This window comes from Nymphalis io, chromosome 2 (genome assembly GCF_905147045.1).
Source record: "Nymphalis io chromosome 2, ilAglIoxx1.1, whole genome shotgun sequence".
Taxonomy (NCBI): Eukaryota; Metazoa; Arthropoda; class Insecta; order Lepidoptera; family Nymphalidae; genus Nymphalis; species Nymphalis io.
In genome coordinates, this window is record NC_065889.1 from 7783177 (window position 1) to 7799819 (window position 16643).

At 32.0% G+C, this 16643-nt stretch overlaps 3 protein-coding genes and 1 long non-coding RNA gene across 5 annotated transcripts; 2 read left to right on the forward strand and 2 right to left on the reverse strand.

Annotated features, from left to right (window-relative positions):
- Window positions 1–318: 318 nt before the first annotated feature.
- On the forward strand, window positions 319–6045 carry LOC126778583 (uncharacterized). Its single transcript, XM_050502262.1, has 8 exons — window positions 319–576; window positions 798–918; window positions 999–1755; window positions 1996–2201; window positions 2401–2510; window positions 3840–4046; window positions 5021–5247; window positions 5730–6045. Exons 1-8 carry the CDS (start codon window positions 451–453, stop codon window positions 5953–5955), a joined length of 1980 nt encoding a protein of 659 aa, XP_050358219.1. The 5' UTR covers window positions 319–450; the 3' UTR covers window positions 5956–6045.
- LOC126778946 (uncharacterized) lies at window positions 5790–6665 on the reverse strand. The gene is made up of 3 exons (XR_007670253.1): window positions 6510–6665; window positions 6098–6213; window positions 5790–5906 (listed from the first exon to the last, which is right to left on the reverse strand). It is a non-coding gene; the product is annotated as an uncharacterized LOC126778946 (long non-coding RNA).
- A 2689-nt stretch (window positions 6666–9354) lies between these two features.
- On the forward strand, window positions 9355–10944 carry LOC126778867 (uncharacterized). The gene is made up of 4 exons (XM_050502602.1): window positions 9355–9498; window positions 9800–9934; window positions 10309–10566; window positions 10742–10944. The coding sequence occupies exons 1-4, from the start codon at window positions 9475–9477 to the stop codon at window positions 10940–10942; spliced, it is 618 nt and encodes a 205-aa protein (XP_050358559.1). The 5' UTR covers window positions 9355–9474; the 3' UTR covers window positions 10943–10944.
- A 54-nt stretch (window positions 10945–10998) lies between these two features.
- Window positions 10999–15221, reverse strand: LOC126778526 (uncharacterized). 2 transcript variants are annotated; one of them, XM_050502178.1, is made up of 5 exons: window positions 15041–15221; window positions 13049–14971; window positions 12696–12865; window positions 11353–11544; window positions 10999–11273 (listed from the first exon to the last, which is right to left on the reverse strand). In XM_050502178.1, the coding sequence occupies exons 1-5, from the start codon at window positions 15129–15131 to the stop codon at window positions 11019–11021; spliced, it is 2631 nt and encodes an 876-aa protein (XP_050358135.1). In that variant the 5' UTR covers window positions 15132–15221; the 3' UTR covers window positions 10999–11018. The 2 variants fall into 2 exon arrangements, with proteins under 2 accessions (XP_050358135.1, XP_050358126.1); XM_050502169.1 differs by having other exon boundaries at window positions 10999–11288.
- Window positions 15222–16643: the final 1422 nt, after the last annotated feature.

Below are 16643 nucleotides of genomic sequence, written 5' to 3' on the forward strand. Positions count from 1 at the left end.
TCTGTTATTACAACGAACAACGACGCTTGCGCAGATCTGCCGGGGTATGGAGAGGTCGGTAGGGAACTCCCGCGCATCGTACAAAGATACACATATACAAACGTCATTTTTCTATGAGTGGTTTTCAAATCCGCCAGTTTACCGGCTGAGTAATTTAAAAACTACTGTAATGTTTTTATGATGTAATAATATTTCAGATGCTTAGAATACAAATATAGCAAAAAGTGATTTCTGATTTTTTTGGAATACCGACACTACGATCATGACGATATTATTTAAGTCTGACAACCTATGTACTTAATAAAATCAATGTCATGTCACTTCGTTCGTTGCACTTCGAATTTCAAAATGTTGAAAAACAAGTTTTAAATGTTGTAACAACAGCAAGTAGAAAAATGCTACTTGATTAATATGATCGCGTGATGCACGTTGTGCCGTAAATAAGTGAAAATGGAAATAAATAATCTATTTCATAAATGTAGGCTGTGTTTAAAAATCGGAGATTTTTGTTCGATATTTGAGAAAGATGATACGATTCGATTATCGGAAATGGTTATGTCTTTTGCTAATGTTCAGGTAAATCTAGTTATCTCCTTATACAATAGCCAGTATTTTGAATACTTTCAAACAATATTATAATTTTTGTTAAAAATTATCACTATTTCGTGGTATTTATTAATTAGGTACTTACTAATAACTGTTAATAATAATTATAAATGTCATATCGTATACTTCAAGCATTTATCGCCTCCGTTACTTAAAAATAGTAATTGTTAATGATGAAATAATAATTTTAGATTCATGAGGGTGATGGTTTATCAGACCGTGTTTGTACATCTTGCATTGAAAACTTAAGCACTGCCTACTTGTTTAAACTTCAGTGTGAAAGAATTGACGATTTAATGCGAAAGTTTCCTGGTAAAAACCTTTTTTTAAATCATAATATTAGTCATAATAACTACATGTTATAATTATTTAATTACATCTTAAATCTACAGATATGCAAATCGATAAACCTGCTGTTTCCGATTATAATGACCTATACAATCAAGAGCTTCACATGCACACTGAGTACATAAAAGAAGAAAATAATGAAAATTTATTGAAAGCGGGAAGGGCTGAGAGACAATTGAGTCCTTGCTATGAGACTAGTGATGAAACTGATAGTGACATAGACTCTATTAAATGTGTTTATTGCAGTCAGTCCTATAACAATTACGGTGCACACACCTGCCATGTTACATGCACCATTGAGCACAATCAGTTTCAAAATTCAAGCAGCAATGAAACTCTTGTAGCTGCAGATGTTACACCAACAAAAACTTCACTATCTACATCACCATCACCCATAACAAACTTTCCGGAATATGTTAATGTTTCTTGTGTACTCTGCGATGAAAAGTATGACCAATATGGGAATTATGTGAACCATTTAAACAAATGCACAAATAATGTTAAACTTCATCATTTTGTTTGTCCTGTCTGTCATGAGATGTTCTCTAATAAATTTGGATATTTAGAGCACTTGAAAATACTTCATTTCAAAGTGGATGATACATTGAGCGATGCTGGCACAGACTGTGTTGATTTTGCTCCAATGATTGTAAAAACCAGAAAGCCTAAAGCTGTTCGTCGACAAATAGGTTGGTCCGTTGAAGACATCTACCAAGAGATAGAATGTCAAAAAATTGAACAGAAACCAACGCCAATATCTAACAGTCCCATAAAAAATTTCTTTTCCAAATTGGGAAATGAGTGAGTGACACAAAATTTAGGCATGCCAGGGACCTACATCAGCGCTTTATGGGAATGCACTAACCAACTGCTTAAGTAAATATTAAAACTGTTAAATCTGTTTCGTGGGGTGTTTTGTTTTTTTCTTGTTTTTCTTCAACTTAACCTTCTTTTTATTCACTGTAAATAATATTTATTATCTTCAAGAGTTTATATTAAAAAAGAATTAACGATTTATTGTAAATATATTCCTTTCCTAAGGTCTTTCAGTCGGCAAAGTACTCCTAAAAAGGTAAGCTTCCGCAAATTCATTGAAAATGGTAAAGCAAAGACATCAGTGTATCTACCATTTAAGAAGTATATACAAAACTACAAGCTGAAGAAAAAGGTCACTAATTATAGTCCAATAAATTCAAAAACTCAAGTGACAAGCAAAATTCAAGCATGTCTTCCAGAAGAGATATCAGGTAATATAATTATGAAGTATTATAGTTATACACTCATTCTCAATACGAGGCGTTGACGCTCTGTTGTTTCCCACACACGCTTTTGACGCTGCAAATGTCCTGCTGCTTGGCTAAGTGATTAGTATAATAAGATGCTATATAAAACGATGAAAATTAATAATAGTTTTTAATTGTGTTTTTTTTAATGTATTTGTCATAGATAGTGACTATGCATCTCCAAGTGGAACATCTGAAGATTCGTGGAAAATGAAACAAAATTTAATATGTGCATGTGACAAAAAGATCTTCATGCTCTCTGAACAAATACATGTAAGGACACAGTTTCTAACTCTTCTCTCTCTTTTACACTTTTTCTGTCATTTGACAATGTAAATATACAATACATCCTTAAGAAAAAAAAAACTATAAAAAGTATAACGGAGATATTTTTGGTAAACCATTCATTTACCATTTTAATTTGTAAGACATAATGAGGAGCTATTTGACGAGCCGGTTGGCGTGATTGGTTGATGCTTGCCTTTCACGCCGGAGGTTGTGGGTTCGATTCCCACCCAGGACAGATATTTATGTGCATGAACATGTCTGTTTGCCCTAAGTCTGGGTGTAACTATCTATATAAGTATGTATTTACAAAAGAAAAATAGTATATGTAGTATATCAGTTGTCTGGTTTCGATAGTACAAGCTCTGTACAAGATTAATTTGGGATCAGATGGCCCTGTGTGAAAAATGTCCCAGGATATATTATTATTATAATGTATATGCAGAGGCGTCTTTACCTATAGTGCAGGGTGTGTGGTGCACACGGGCGCAGCGGTGTTAGGGGTGCCGGCGGCCGGCCTCGGCAATTTCAATGATCCTGCGCCCGTGTTATGACGCTGGGCGTTATAACTCAACCCTGTATAAAAAGAACTCAAAAATATTAATTATGTTGTTACCCATGTACAATGGCCTAGCATCGAGCTTCCCGAATCTGTCAAATGTATCCCAATTGATATTGAACTCGTCTGTTTTATATGAGGTCGAAATTAGAATGAAGAAATTTGACAGATGTGGGAAACTTTATTGTTGCCCGACATCATTTTAAATTGCACCCGAATCTCCCTTCACTGTTGTAAATATAAGGTGTTTGATAAACACCCTATCAAGCCGAAACGTTCAAATGTTAACATGTTAATATAAATGTTATGTCAATGTTAAAAAATGGAAATTGTAAAAATTCTTATGTGAACCTTGTTCTCGAAGTTTTTTTTTACTTATTTGTTTGCTCGAAATTAATATTCTTGAATGACTTGGTATCCTAATCTTGAGAGGTACATTCACAACTTCCAGAGGTACAGAGATAGTAAAACAAAGATCATGTTATATCAGAGCTGACTCTTGTATAACATGATCTTTGTTTTCTACATGTTTAATTGGAAACTGATGCATTGAGAAGCATCAGCTGGGCTGTCCAGCATTCGTTGCTTCGGACACGAATGCAGACCTGCAGGTCTTGTAGCGTTTTCGCCATGACGACAATGCCGTCTGCAAATAGCAAATGTGAGATGTACTCTCGTTTATGTTAGTTCTGTATTCTTGCCAATCCAGCATCTTAAACTTTTTTAGCGCAGTTTATATGATTTCCATGTTTTTTTAGGATCGTGATAGAATCGTGGCTATGATAAACGAATTGGGAGGAGTTGTTGCAGAAAATACAAAAATGGAGATGCTGTCAACACATTTTATTTCAGTGTTGCCAAATGATACATTTACTGGGATGATGGTCTGTTCGCTCGCTACAGGGAAATGGTTACTTCATATAAGTTTCATATATGATAGTTTTCGATGCAAAAAATTCCTACAGGTAGTATTTTATTGGTCAATTAATATCGGGTTACGATATCACCACTGCCCATAGACATTGGCATTGCAATGTATGTCACATCTTCAATGCGCCATCGCCCACCACCCTTGGGAACTAAGGTGTTGTTTCACTTTTGCCTGTATATACACTGGCTTACTCACCCTTCAAACCGGGAACACAATACTATGTATTGCTGTTTGACGGTGGAACATATGTTGAGTGGGTGGTACCTAACGAACCTAAGGTTTGATGCGAACTGAATAAAAAAGTCACTAACTATATATATACTTAATATCTTACCATTGAACCGATTTTGATGAAATTCATATAATATGAACATATATAATAGTATCTATAATTAATATGTCATATATATCCACCAATCTGATTTGTATCCGCTTGGTGGAATAAGCTCCAAACATGCACTTCAAACCTTTATAGGATGTTAATAACTTTATATCATAAAAAGGTAATATATATATTAATAATTGTATTTTAAAATGGGATTTCACGCCATCTCATTTTGATCCATAGGCGTTGCAAGAATCGATTGTGGGTTTGTGACAAGCATAGCCACCTGATGTACTGAATGTATTCAGCACCTCAACGATACGTATAGTGGCGGGATCCACAAGCAATACCATTACCAAGGATAGTTGTTCTCATTTTTATATAAAACCTCAAGACTCGGAATAAATGGGATAAAGAAAAACCAATGATGAGATCCATTTTCAAAACACGGTTCAATAATTAAAATCGTTTCAAGAGTAACATTAGAATGAGTCGTTGCTTACATATTTGCGACCTTCGACTAACATTAAATAAATTGAGACATTTTTGATACGAAGTAGCCTACATAAGAATGATCGGATAATTATCATGCGTTCTAATTTTGTCATACCTATTATAATACATACTTATTTTCTTCTAGGATTTTTTGTCCTATTTGTATTAAAAATTATATCTTGTTAAAGGAAAATATGTATGAATGGATGCGGCAACCCAAAATAGTGGAAATAGACAACACAAGCTTGGAAGTAGCAAAGGCAGCCGTGTACTGGCATTTGGAGTTGCAGACGAACCACGCAAAGTTTCCATTCGAAGGGAAGCAGATTGTTCTTATAATGAAGAAAAAATACAGACAGTACTATCAAATGATATTCAAAACTCTTAAAGCGAAACCTGTCACGTATGATCCAAGGTAAATTTACATATATACTCTGAACCAGTGTTTTAATTATTAAATGGCTGGACCGATTTTGATTATGCTTTTTTTTTGTATTTGTTGAAAGGCCTTGTATGATTCACAATGGATTTGAAAAGATGTTTTTATTTCAACCGTTAGAAGTCTGGACTATTTTAAATCAATACATATTATAAAACAAGCTCCGTCTTTCTGTCTGAAAGCAATAAACTTAAAAATTAGTAAGCGGATTTTCATACAGTTTTCATCAATAAAATGATTTATTCATGAGGAAGGTTTACATGTATAAAATAACGATAACGATGTCGGAAAACGCCACGCCAACTGAGAGTTTTACTGGTGTGCATTGCTTACACCAAAATATTTATAATATATAATGTATTACGAATTAAACTTTTCATGACCCATATTCCACCCGTGCGAAGCCGGATTAGCTAATTGTATATAAAAACGTTTTAACGTTATCTGGCTTATTGCAGGACACCTGGCAGCTGTTGTTCCGCGGAATACTGCTTCGTCGATATGAAAATAATAGAAAGAGTGAAGCTGCGTTTCTTCTTTCACCACAATGTTCCAGTTTTCCCATATCAATATATATTAGTTTATTTACTAAAGAGGGGTCGAGTTGATGACGAACATAAATATTTGTTACAAGACTGTAATAAGATAAAGGACAAGAATTTTTATCTTAATAATACATATTAGCACGATTCGTATCTTAAGATTATAAAAAAAATTATCTTACTTATATTTTTATGAATTAAAATCAATTTTATTTTTGTTTAATGGCTTGGGTAACAAATATTTTATAATGTGAATTAAATAATCTTTTCAATATATTATATACCTCGAAAGTTTTTCATTTGTTTTTTTAATTTATCTTCTTTGCCTTGAGACATTTTTAATAATTCTGGCTTGATGATGGCAGTTGTTGTTATATAATCGATTTCTTCTTGTCATTATCTTAAATTAATTGTGATAAAGACATTATTCAAATAAGTTCAAATATCAAGACAATTTGAACTGGTAGGGCACTGCAGGCCCATCTGTGGGTATCGGCCACTGTCAAACATCAAAACTGTGTATCGTTGTATTTACAACTTAGGTCTTAATGTTGGCAAATTGACGATGTAAGGCTCTCCTTGCATCGTGTTTGGTGGTAGAAGAACTAGAGAGTGGTACACACACACGGGACTGCGCAGTTTGCTGCCACTAGTTATAAAACAAATAATAATAATTCTTGGGCGCAAAATAGGTACCTGCGTATAGAGAATCCAACACACAATAGTAGCCAAAATTGTCCCGACCATACCATACACTTGGTAAGTATTTGGAAATACGTCATCATTGAAGTAAGAGTTTTGATCAGAATCGTCACATTTGCATAAATATACAATCATTTTAATTTAACAATGAATTTGATAGATTAACAAAATAGACTACTTCCTTTTTTGCACTATTTTCGTTTCAACTAAAATTTATTATATAGATCCTCTTTGGAAAAAAATTGTTTTAATAAAATTAGGAAGATGTAAATTAAAAAAAATGTTACTTTTTTGTACTAAAATAATATTTAAACGATTATAATAACATGTGTGAAAAAATATATTTATATCATGTAAACTTTTTTTCTATAAGCAAATCAATTTGGGCGCTCGTATAATTTCTGCTCCGTCAGAGCTTGACTGTGACGTCATTTCGCCCATTCGTTATTGCGGGCGACTCTTACGATACGCGCGTTGATAATTTCGTATTTATTTTATCGCTCTTTGTGATTTAACGCCCCAAATACGTTCTTTCACTTGTAATAATATTAGAACGATTATTAATATATTATTTTATGCTAAAATAAGAGCAGTATTTTCACGTAGACTAACAAATAATCTACCGAAAGTCGACCTTATGATTGCGGATTCTTTCACTAATCATACAAAATATATTAGTGAGCTTATTATTATTGTTTATTTTAATCTTTTGTTAATGCAGATTGATCATAACTGTGATCGGCAATAAGTCCGTACGTACTGTTCATGTAGCGATACTAGTGCTTTCCGCTTTCGATAGAAGATAATATCGATATAGAATATGATATACATTTCCTATATTTTAATTTTACATACACAATTCGGGGCGCGATAGTTACGATACAGAGCCACGGCATATTATCGTAAATTTGCTTGTGATGAAAGTGCAAATAAAATTAACAATCTCGAATGTGAAGGATGCAAACATACTATGGCATTGGTCACATAGCGATGTGAGGAGCCTACTTATAATGAAAAAAACTGTTACTGGAAGAAACTTTTTTAATGTAAAATGGCAAACAAGCAGGAGGCTCACCTGATGGAAAGTGATTACCACGGTCCAAGGACACCAATCTCAGACTTCGGTTAATAAGCACTTGTGATTTCAGATACAAGTTTATACTCAACGACGTGTTCTCGACAAATATTAGCGCGGCCGTCTACAGTGCTGTCGTCTGCCAACATTGAATATTGCTAATTTGCACATGTCATTAATATGCAGAAGAAGCAGAGTAGGTGATAACACAAAGCCTTACGGAACACCAGAATTGACGAATTTTAAGTAAGAGCATGCATCGTCGAAAATGACCTTGATGATGATGAGATCGGACGATCTGACAAAATTGGTGATCCAGTTGCATTGTTTCCTGGGAATCACAATCAAAGGCTTTTTCTATGTCCAGACTAACTGCTAATTTTGTTGTAGTCGAGTCCAAGAGGTGGCTTCTTAAACTCAACTGCTTCAACCCATCGGTCAGATAAACTAAAAGATCACCGGTGGTAGCTATACATTTAATTCAATACTGTAACATGCTAATGGTAATGGCTTATTTGAATAAAGAATTATCTGATTTTATTTGTACTATACGTACTAGTTTACATTTGACTACGTATTTGACTTTCAACGAAACATAATATGGTAAAAATCAATTTCAATGGGTCACAGTCATTAAGAATTTTTTTTAACGTATACTATTGGCGATACGGCATTGTTCACAAATTATCTTCAAGATTAACAATAAACTTAAGATTAACGTTAAAATGCATTTTTAATCGATACAAACTCTTATGACAATAATTACGGTATTCAACTTATCAAGGCCGTATTACGAACATTCTGAATTATGTTTATATTAAACGAATACATATATCTAGTCTGTAAAAATTTAGTATTTGATCCTCAAACTAAAAACTTAAACTTATTAATACGACAAATTTTACTACTAAGATACTTAGTTACACGAAAATATCTACTTGTTTTTGTTGATAATATATATATATATATATAGAAAAAGTATTTTTCAAGAGTTCTATTTGTTGAATTAGTATGCTATGGTATATTAATATTAGTATATTAAATTTATGAAAGTTTTTTTAATACTAACCGAAATATGAATAAAATCAAGAATAACGCGAAAATACAGGCGACATTAGTATGGGCGAGCGAACAACGTTCGGCGATGTGACGTCACGTCGATTGGTCGCTCCAGAAAAGAAATTAAGAACTCGTAACTTTAAAAAACTGTAAAAGATTAATTTATGCAGATATCGTAAAAATTCTTTCGCCAGTATTTTTTATATTTTAAATATGATTTTTTGAGATCATAAAAAAATAACTTCATCTTCCTAATTAAAATATTAAGTATGTTAAATGATCAGAGCTGGGCAAAATACATATATTGCACTAATTAAAATGCAAAATTACAAAATTATTATCACGTTAGAAGTAAAATAAAAGTGGAATGAAAACAGCACCGTCGAATGCTGACAATCAGAATTTCATACAAATCGCAGTTATCGCCAATGCGAGAGCCAGAGCCGAGAGTGCGTAGTGCGAGATTTTTTATTTATTCGATAATAAGTAAAAAATCTCGCACTAGGCACACTGTTTGCGTCGCACGGAAATGTAGATGCGCGTTTAGATTCATTTTATTTTTAGTATTTTTTTTTTTTGGTTAAAAATATTTTTTTTTTAACTGGTAACATAAAGGATGTAAATCCCTTTATTTATTAATCTAATAATTAATTGATGTTTCATGTTAGTTGTTTACAATTCAATAAAGCTTAATGATGATTGATATATCTAAATAATATATAAATAGAGCTCCAAGCTTCCGGGTTGATAGTATTGTTGTTCTGTCGGGTAACACCTAGTTTTTATCTTTAATTGTAAATAAAAATACAATTATAATTCAAAAATATGGGGTGTCTTTGGTCAAAAGAGGTAAGTTATTTGAGTCACGGTAGCATGCGCAAGCGATCCCATGGCGCTCCTCGTTAAGACGGAACCATTACCGCTAGTTTTTTAGTTAGTATTCTGATGTTCGGGGCGCACTCGGCGCTTAGGACACCGGCGAACCCCACAAACCGTCCTACTTTTACCGTGGGGGAACGCGTAAAGCGTTTTTCCAGCGTTAAAAAAAAATTTAAGTCCGCGGGGCGTCTTGGTAGTATGCGCATGTGATCTTATAGTATTTATGTAATAATTACAAATACTATGTAAAGGATGACATTATATTTTTAAGGATGAAGAGCTTCCTCCTATAAGCAGATCGCGGTGGAGAGGCCATGAAGAAACACATTCTTGTAGACCAACGAGCCTTGAGAATTCAACATCAATACCGCGTCAATATGTATTAAGAACACCTATAATACAAAACGTGAGTCAAATTAATTCATTATATTAGATATATGATAAACTTATGTTAATTAGAAAAGCGAGCAATCTTTCAAATTGTCATACATGATGCGAAGGTGACTGGGAAATTAAGTTATGCTCAATTTAAAATAATCATTTGGACTATATATACGATTTTACCACAGCCACTACAGCTATGCGGTATCATCATTAAAAATATAACAATCTATTATAGATTTCAAATTTTATAAAGATTAAATGGCATATCCAGATATGGAAGTTCCACATCATAACAAAATAAGCATATATTTGAAGATTAAAAAGTATAATTTATTTCAGCCAACTCACAGTTTTATTTCAGCCAATAATCAGTCAAATTACCTATAAACTCGACAGGTAAATAGAATTGTTGTACCAAAAGTCAAACCGAGGAGTGAAAATAGTACTGGAATACCAACTCAAGGCTTAAAATGTAGGCCTGCAATTAATGTAGAGTCTAAATTAAGGGCTATTAATCAAAACAATATTGGAGGACCTAAATTTGGAAAATATAAATGTAATAAATGTGGTCGTTCTTGGGATAGTCGACTTTGCTGGCCTGACAAATATCAGATTTGTAAATACTGCCGAAAACCAGTATATGCTCACAGTCACGTAAGTATACAAGAAGGTCCATTTTATTCAATGAAAAAACTGCATAAATTTAGTTAATGTTAGAGTAAATAAAATATTGGACAATATTTAATATATTCAACTGACTTGTAAAATGAATTATTATCAACATGTATCAGATTGACTTAATTAATGTTTAAAAAAAAATTATTTACAGAGAGAATTAGATCCTTCTAATATTACTTATGATGCACAAAAAAAAGGAGAGCATCCAAAAGAATTGTGTGAAAAGTGTAAACAGCTAGGACAGTACTGTAATACAACACAAAGGTTTTTAAACCAAAATTATATTCTCAATCAAGAAGTAGAATATATAAGAGAGACTAAGGATATTTATAAATGTTATAAAAGATTTTAAGTATGAACACTGTTTGTGAGATGTATTTATAAGGATTATTGTAATAAAAATAAAAATACTGGATAAAATTTAGGCTTTAATTTCTGATTTTCTCTTTAATAAACAGATGATTAATCATATCAACAAATACTTCATGTTTAAGTTTATTCAATAACATTTGTGATATGTCAACAGGAACATTCTGTATTGCGGCTATGAAAGAAAGTAATGGTAAAAAAATTACTGAAAATACTTCTAAATCTCTTTCCTCTATTAAATTTTCAATTAGTGCAAATTTATTGAAAATTGTTGTTATTTGATTATCACTTATAGGTGTTTTAATGAATTTATACTGAAAGAAAAAAACCTTTATAAAAACTATTTTCATAGTTCATAGTATTATACATTGTAAAAATATATATATTACTCACTCTTATGATGTTAACAAAATTTGTGTAGCAATAAAATAGACATCCATTAGTAGTTTCAGTATGGTTTGATTTTTCCGCTACAGATAGTAAAAGTAAAGCATCGTGAAATATATCCAAAATTTTCCCATTTCCAAATACTGATAGACTGTCCCAAATTTGATACCATTCTTGCGTAATAGTTGAACATATAACCTTAAATAGAAAAAGATATTATATAAAGCCGAGATGTCCCAATGGTAAGAACGTGTGAATCTTAACCGATGATTGTGGATTCAAACCCGGACAAGCACCACTGAATGTTCAAGTGCTTAATTTGTGATTATAATTCATCTCGTGCTATATGGTGAAGGAAAACATCGTGAGTGTCTAATTTTATTGAAATTCTGCCACATGTGTATTCTACCCACCCACATTAGAGCAGCGTGGTGGAATAAGCTCCAGACCTCCTCAAAAGGGAGAGGAGGCCTTAGCCCAGCAGTGGAACATTAACAGGCTGTTACTGTTTTTATATGAAGTGAATAATCTTTTATCCGCCACTTTATTTTCATGGAATGAATATTGTATGTATAAAAAAAAATACTGTATATTATATATTTTCCTTAGGGCATAAAATAAATAGCTTTTCTCAGGGTTTAAGCTACCACTCCTCACATAAATCTATCATAATTGGTTTAACATCATAAGATAATTCTGATTGTTCAATAAGATTTACTTTAAATTGATTACATTTAAAAATATTCATTAATTGGTATAACAATATGATTGCTCTTGAGTTAATACATCAGAAAAAACAAAGAAAACTATGTTTAATTTACTTTTTGAGGAAAAGGTCAGAAGAAATACCGTATTATTACTTTATTATTAACATCAAAGTTAATTGGTGGTAATAGAAGAAACAGGAGAATGGTTATACAATATTTCCTGGTGGTTGATATGAAATTTAATTGAATAGTAATTGTTTATTAATACCCTATTTGGCTGCCTCGTTGGTCTAGTGGCTTTATGTAAGGCCACAGACCCAGAGGTCCTGGGTTCAATTCCCAGGTCGGGCCACTAAAAAGTTTTGGGTTTTTCTGTCAGAAAATTCTCAGTAGCAGCCCGGAGTCTGGAAGTAGGAAGTGTGTACACTCCCGTGCCTAGGCAAGCACGTAAAGCTGTTGGTCCTGCACCTATATTCTTTCCGGTCGTGTCGGATTGCTGTCCCATCGGATTATGAGAGTTAGGAAATTGAGAGTGCTGTGTTTTCGCTTACACTATAATATCTCCTGCGTAGTTGGCTAATCTCTCTTGAGATTGGCCGCCGTGACCGAAATTGGTCTGGAGGACATTATTATTATTAATACCTGAGAGAGCCAAACTGTTAAATGTTCTATGTCCATATCTTTGTGTATACGTATTCCACTTATAACTTCTACAAATGTATTGCCTGGTGGATTCCAAAGACATCTAAAGTAATACATATTCAATGGGTTGATATTTCTTAATTTACTCTTTAACCATTTGCTTTCCTTCTCTGTAATTATAATAACATAAATATGTTATAATCTTACAAGAATTCTTATTAACATTTCATATAAATGAATATATAATTTAATATTTGATGACATAAATAAATATTAAGTGAATCAGTTGAAAAAATTTCTAATTAATTAATACATTTTTTTTATTAAATTTAAAAAATAAATGTAATTCTTACCAGGAATAAGGGCCTCATATGTGTTTAAAAGTGATGTTTGTAACTTTAAAACAAGGTCCAAAGTAGAAGGTGCAAGTAGTGAAAAAGTATTGATCTTCCATCTCAACATGTCAAGTACTTGAGCTAGCATGGCTAGTGTTGGAGCTCTGTATTCTATTAATTCATTGAGGGGATAGGCTGCTTGTAAAAGCTTGCAATTAATATAAACACTGCCAATATTTTTACTGAGGAGAGCACTATGTAAGTTTGGCATAATTATTAATAAGAATAACTTTGGCCCAGGTATAGCATTTGATGTTTTAATACAACTCAAAAACTTTATAAAATTGTTTGTTTTTTCATCAGTGTTTAAATTGTTGGCAATTATATCTTTAGCTACTAGAATAATGCATGGTTCTGTTTCCTCATTGTAGTAATGCTTTGAATATTTTTCTAGTGATATCATAACTTTAAGCATAATATCAGTTTGTTGAGTATTTTCACTTGCTATAGTAAAAATTCTGGCAAATACCTTTCTAGGATTTTGAATGAATACAGACAACACATCTGATGCATCCATGTCTGGTGATATGATGAGTTTATTGAAAAATTCTATCATCATATTATTAAACGCTGGAGTTTGGAAGTTGTTGTTGAATAAGTAATTATTAAAATGCTCTTCTACAATTTCATGTTTTGGACTACTACTACATCGCTGAAATACAATAACTGCTAATAATATTTCAAATTCTGTATCTTCAGTATTTGCTTTGAGATGACTATGCAAAATTTTAAACAATTTTAAACATTCATCTTCATTTAAAACATCCAAATTATTAGCAATTTGCTCTATGAGGATTTTATTTTCAACCAACTTGTCTATATGCAACAACGCTTTCACCCACAGTGCACTTTCATTATCTCTCTTATTTATGTTTTCCACAATATCTTCTGTATTAGATTTTTTTACCACTTCAATTAAGTCTAATGGTTTACATGAGATTTGTTGCAGCATAGTGACAACTGGGTGATCTGAAATACTTGCAATTTTACATAGCGTTTGGTGAACTTTGTAACATAATTCACCAATAGTTTGTTGCATGCTTTTTCCATTTTCTTCAAATTCACTCCAAGAACAAAATATTTCTACACTAACACCCATTACTAAATTTTCGCACACATCCAATAAAACTAAGTTAGAGTTATTTATGCATTCTAACAGAGAATTATTACTACAATCGGATATAGCTATTGATGTTTGATTCTTATTAATTACACTTTCTTTGTAAGTTAATTCATATATCTCTTGAAAGTCAGATGGTTTTAACTTTTGTACTGTAACAAAATTGTTAAAACAATCTATTAGCAGACACAGCATCAAATATAAACGGTTTCCGATTAATTTGTACATCTCGTCCTTACTAAGGCCTTCTAATTTCGATTTATTGGGTGGGTCCACAAAATAATTGAGACACTTCTTCACATTGTTTAGGGCATGTATCAATTCATCATTTTCTAAATTAAAGAAGACAAACCTACATAACAGTCTATAGGAAGCAGCACTTAAAAGTTTCAGTTTATGCAAGCAATCTGTTGGGTTGAAATACTTAAAGTTTTCTATCAGAGCGTCTGCCACTTGTAAGGCTAGTTGTGGACAACTGAACACTAATATTTCGTATATAAATGTATCCATGTGGAGTCTCCACAATATTTCACACATGAGGCATTTAGGTACTGTTGGTATCGTCCAGATAAAAAAATCTATGCCATCTAAGCCAACCATTTCTTCCAATATAGTTAGATCGGCATTAATAACAACATAAAAAGTAAATTTGCGCATTATTTGCACTGATTCTTCTAAGATTTTGTTATCAACCATATATTTTTCTTTTTGTAAGAAATTTCGTATACTGTCTATAACATATTGTATTTTGTCTTCGTTACCTAAAATTTGATAGTAATATTATAATATTAACGGATTTTTTTTATACAATATAAAAATATTTAGTTTACCTCCTCTTGAAGTCAATTTAGAAAAAGAATGTACACTGTCGGCAGATATGATGACTCCCTGAAATGCTGATAAACTTGGAGTAAATTCCATTATAATAAATAAAGAAATAATGCATATAAATTATTTAGTCGGTATTTCAAGGTAATATTTTCAAATTAGAATAGGGTTGATTGATGTGTACTTGACTGTTGACAAATGACAGGCGACAGACAATGGATATTTTTTAACTGCATTCGTTCTTAAGTTAATTATTGAGCAGTCTTCTATTTCTTTTCTATCAATTTGCGTACTAATATCGAGTTCAATATTTCTTTTAAATATTAGTTCTAATTTGCTTGAATAAAAACATTTTTTTTATTGTTTAAAAAATGGGTCATATAAAAGAGGTAAGAAGAGATATTAGTTAATTTCTCTTGGAACAGCGATACTCAACCTTTTCTTAATAGAGGCCACAATCATGGCATCACGGGCTGCAAACAAAAATTATTTAAGTAATGATTTCTTAAGTTTCGGGATTGTTACAAATTGAATAAATTGAACTTTGTAGTGCCGTGGCTACAACACAAGCAGTTGCTTAATTCGAATCATTTAGGTGTAAATAAAAACCTTTGAAATTTAAAATAGTTGGTGGGCCTACCACAAAACCAAAACTGGTTACTCGATAAGGGACCAAACCTTTTAACACTTCTATCTCTATCTAAACCATTTGTAACGTAATTTTCGTTCTCTTTCTTGTGTAAGTGAGAAGGAAATCGTCATTGCGTCTTTTAGTTTCTCTGTCTACGTTAAAAACATAATTTTTCACGAAACCATAATATTTATTATTCATCATAGATTATTCAAGACCTAGGATATCGTGTCAATTTAATTTGATTTTTTTTTATATTTTATCTTTACTCCGGTGGTTAGAGACTATAGACACGATAATATTACATTATGCAACGCAGCAGTGAAACAAATAGACCAAGGGGCCGTGAAACCGCGATTAAGAGATAGTTTGTCAATGTGTGCGTATAATGTTGCCATAGTAACTGCATTCCCTGTTTTGGGAGATAAATAATTTTCAGGATTTAATTAAAACAAAATAATATTATTAAATTTTACTTTTTAATATTTATTATACATTTTTTTAATTAAAATATTTTTTTGTCTTTCAACTACACCTAAAAACCGTTGCATTGTTTGTTTTTGTTTCCGTCATCAATAGTACTTCAGCATCTTTATATGGTACTGGATTAGCATTCTTCTCTGATGTTGAAACCTAAAACACACAATTAAATTATTAATAAAGAAAGGTTGCCACATTATATTTCTATGTTAACCTTTTGACTCGGAATCTAATATTATTATAAATTCATGAAGAATGTTAAATAATATTGTCGTTAGGAAATTATAAATAGGAGAACGAATAAATTAAAATAACATATTTACATATAACGAAGCACTTTAGGTTATTATTGGACTCCGTGTTTATTTGTTAACATTGTCGACAAGTCGATATTTTTTATCGAAAATCGGAACATTTTTTTAGCTGACGCTGGCAACACTCACATGATAAATAATTATAGGTTATGAATGATAAAAACTGGAAAATCCTATTAT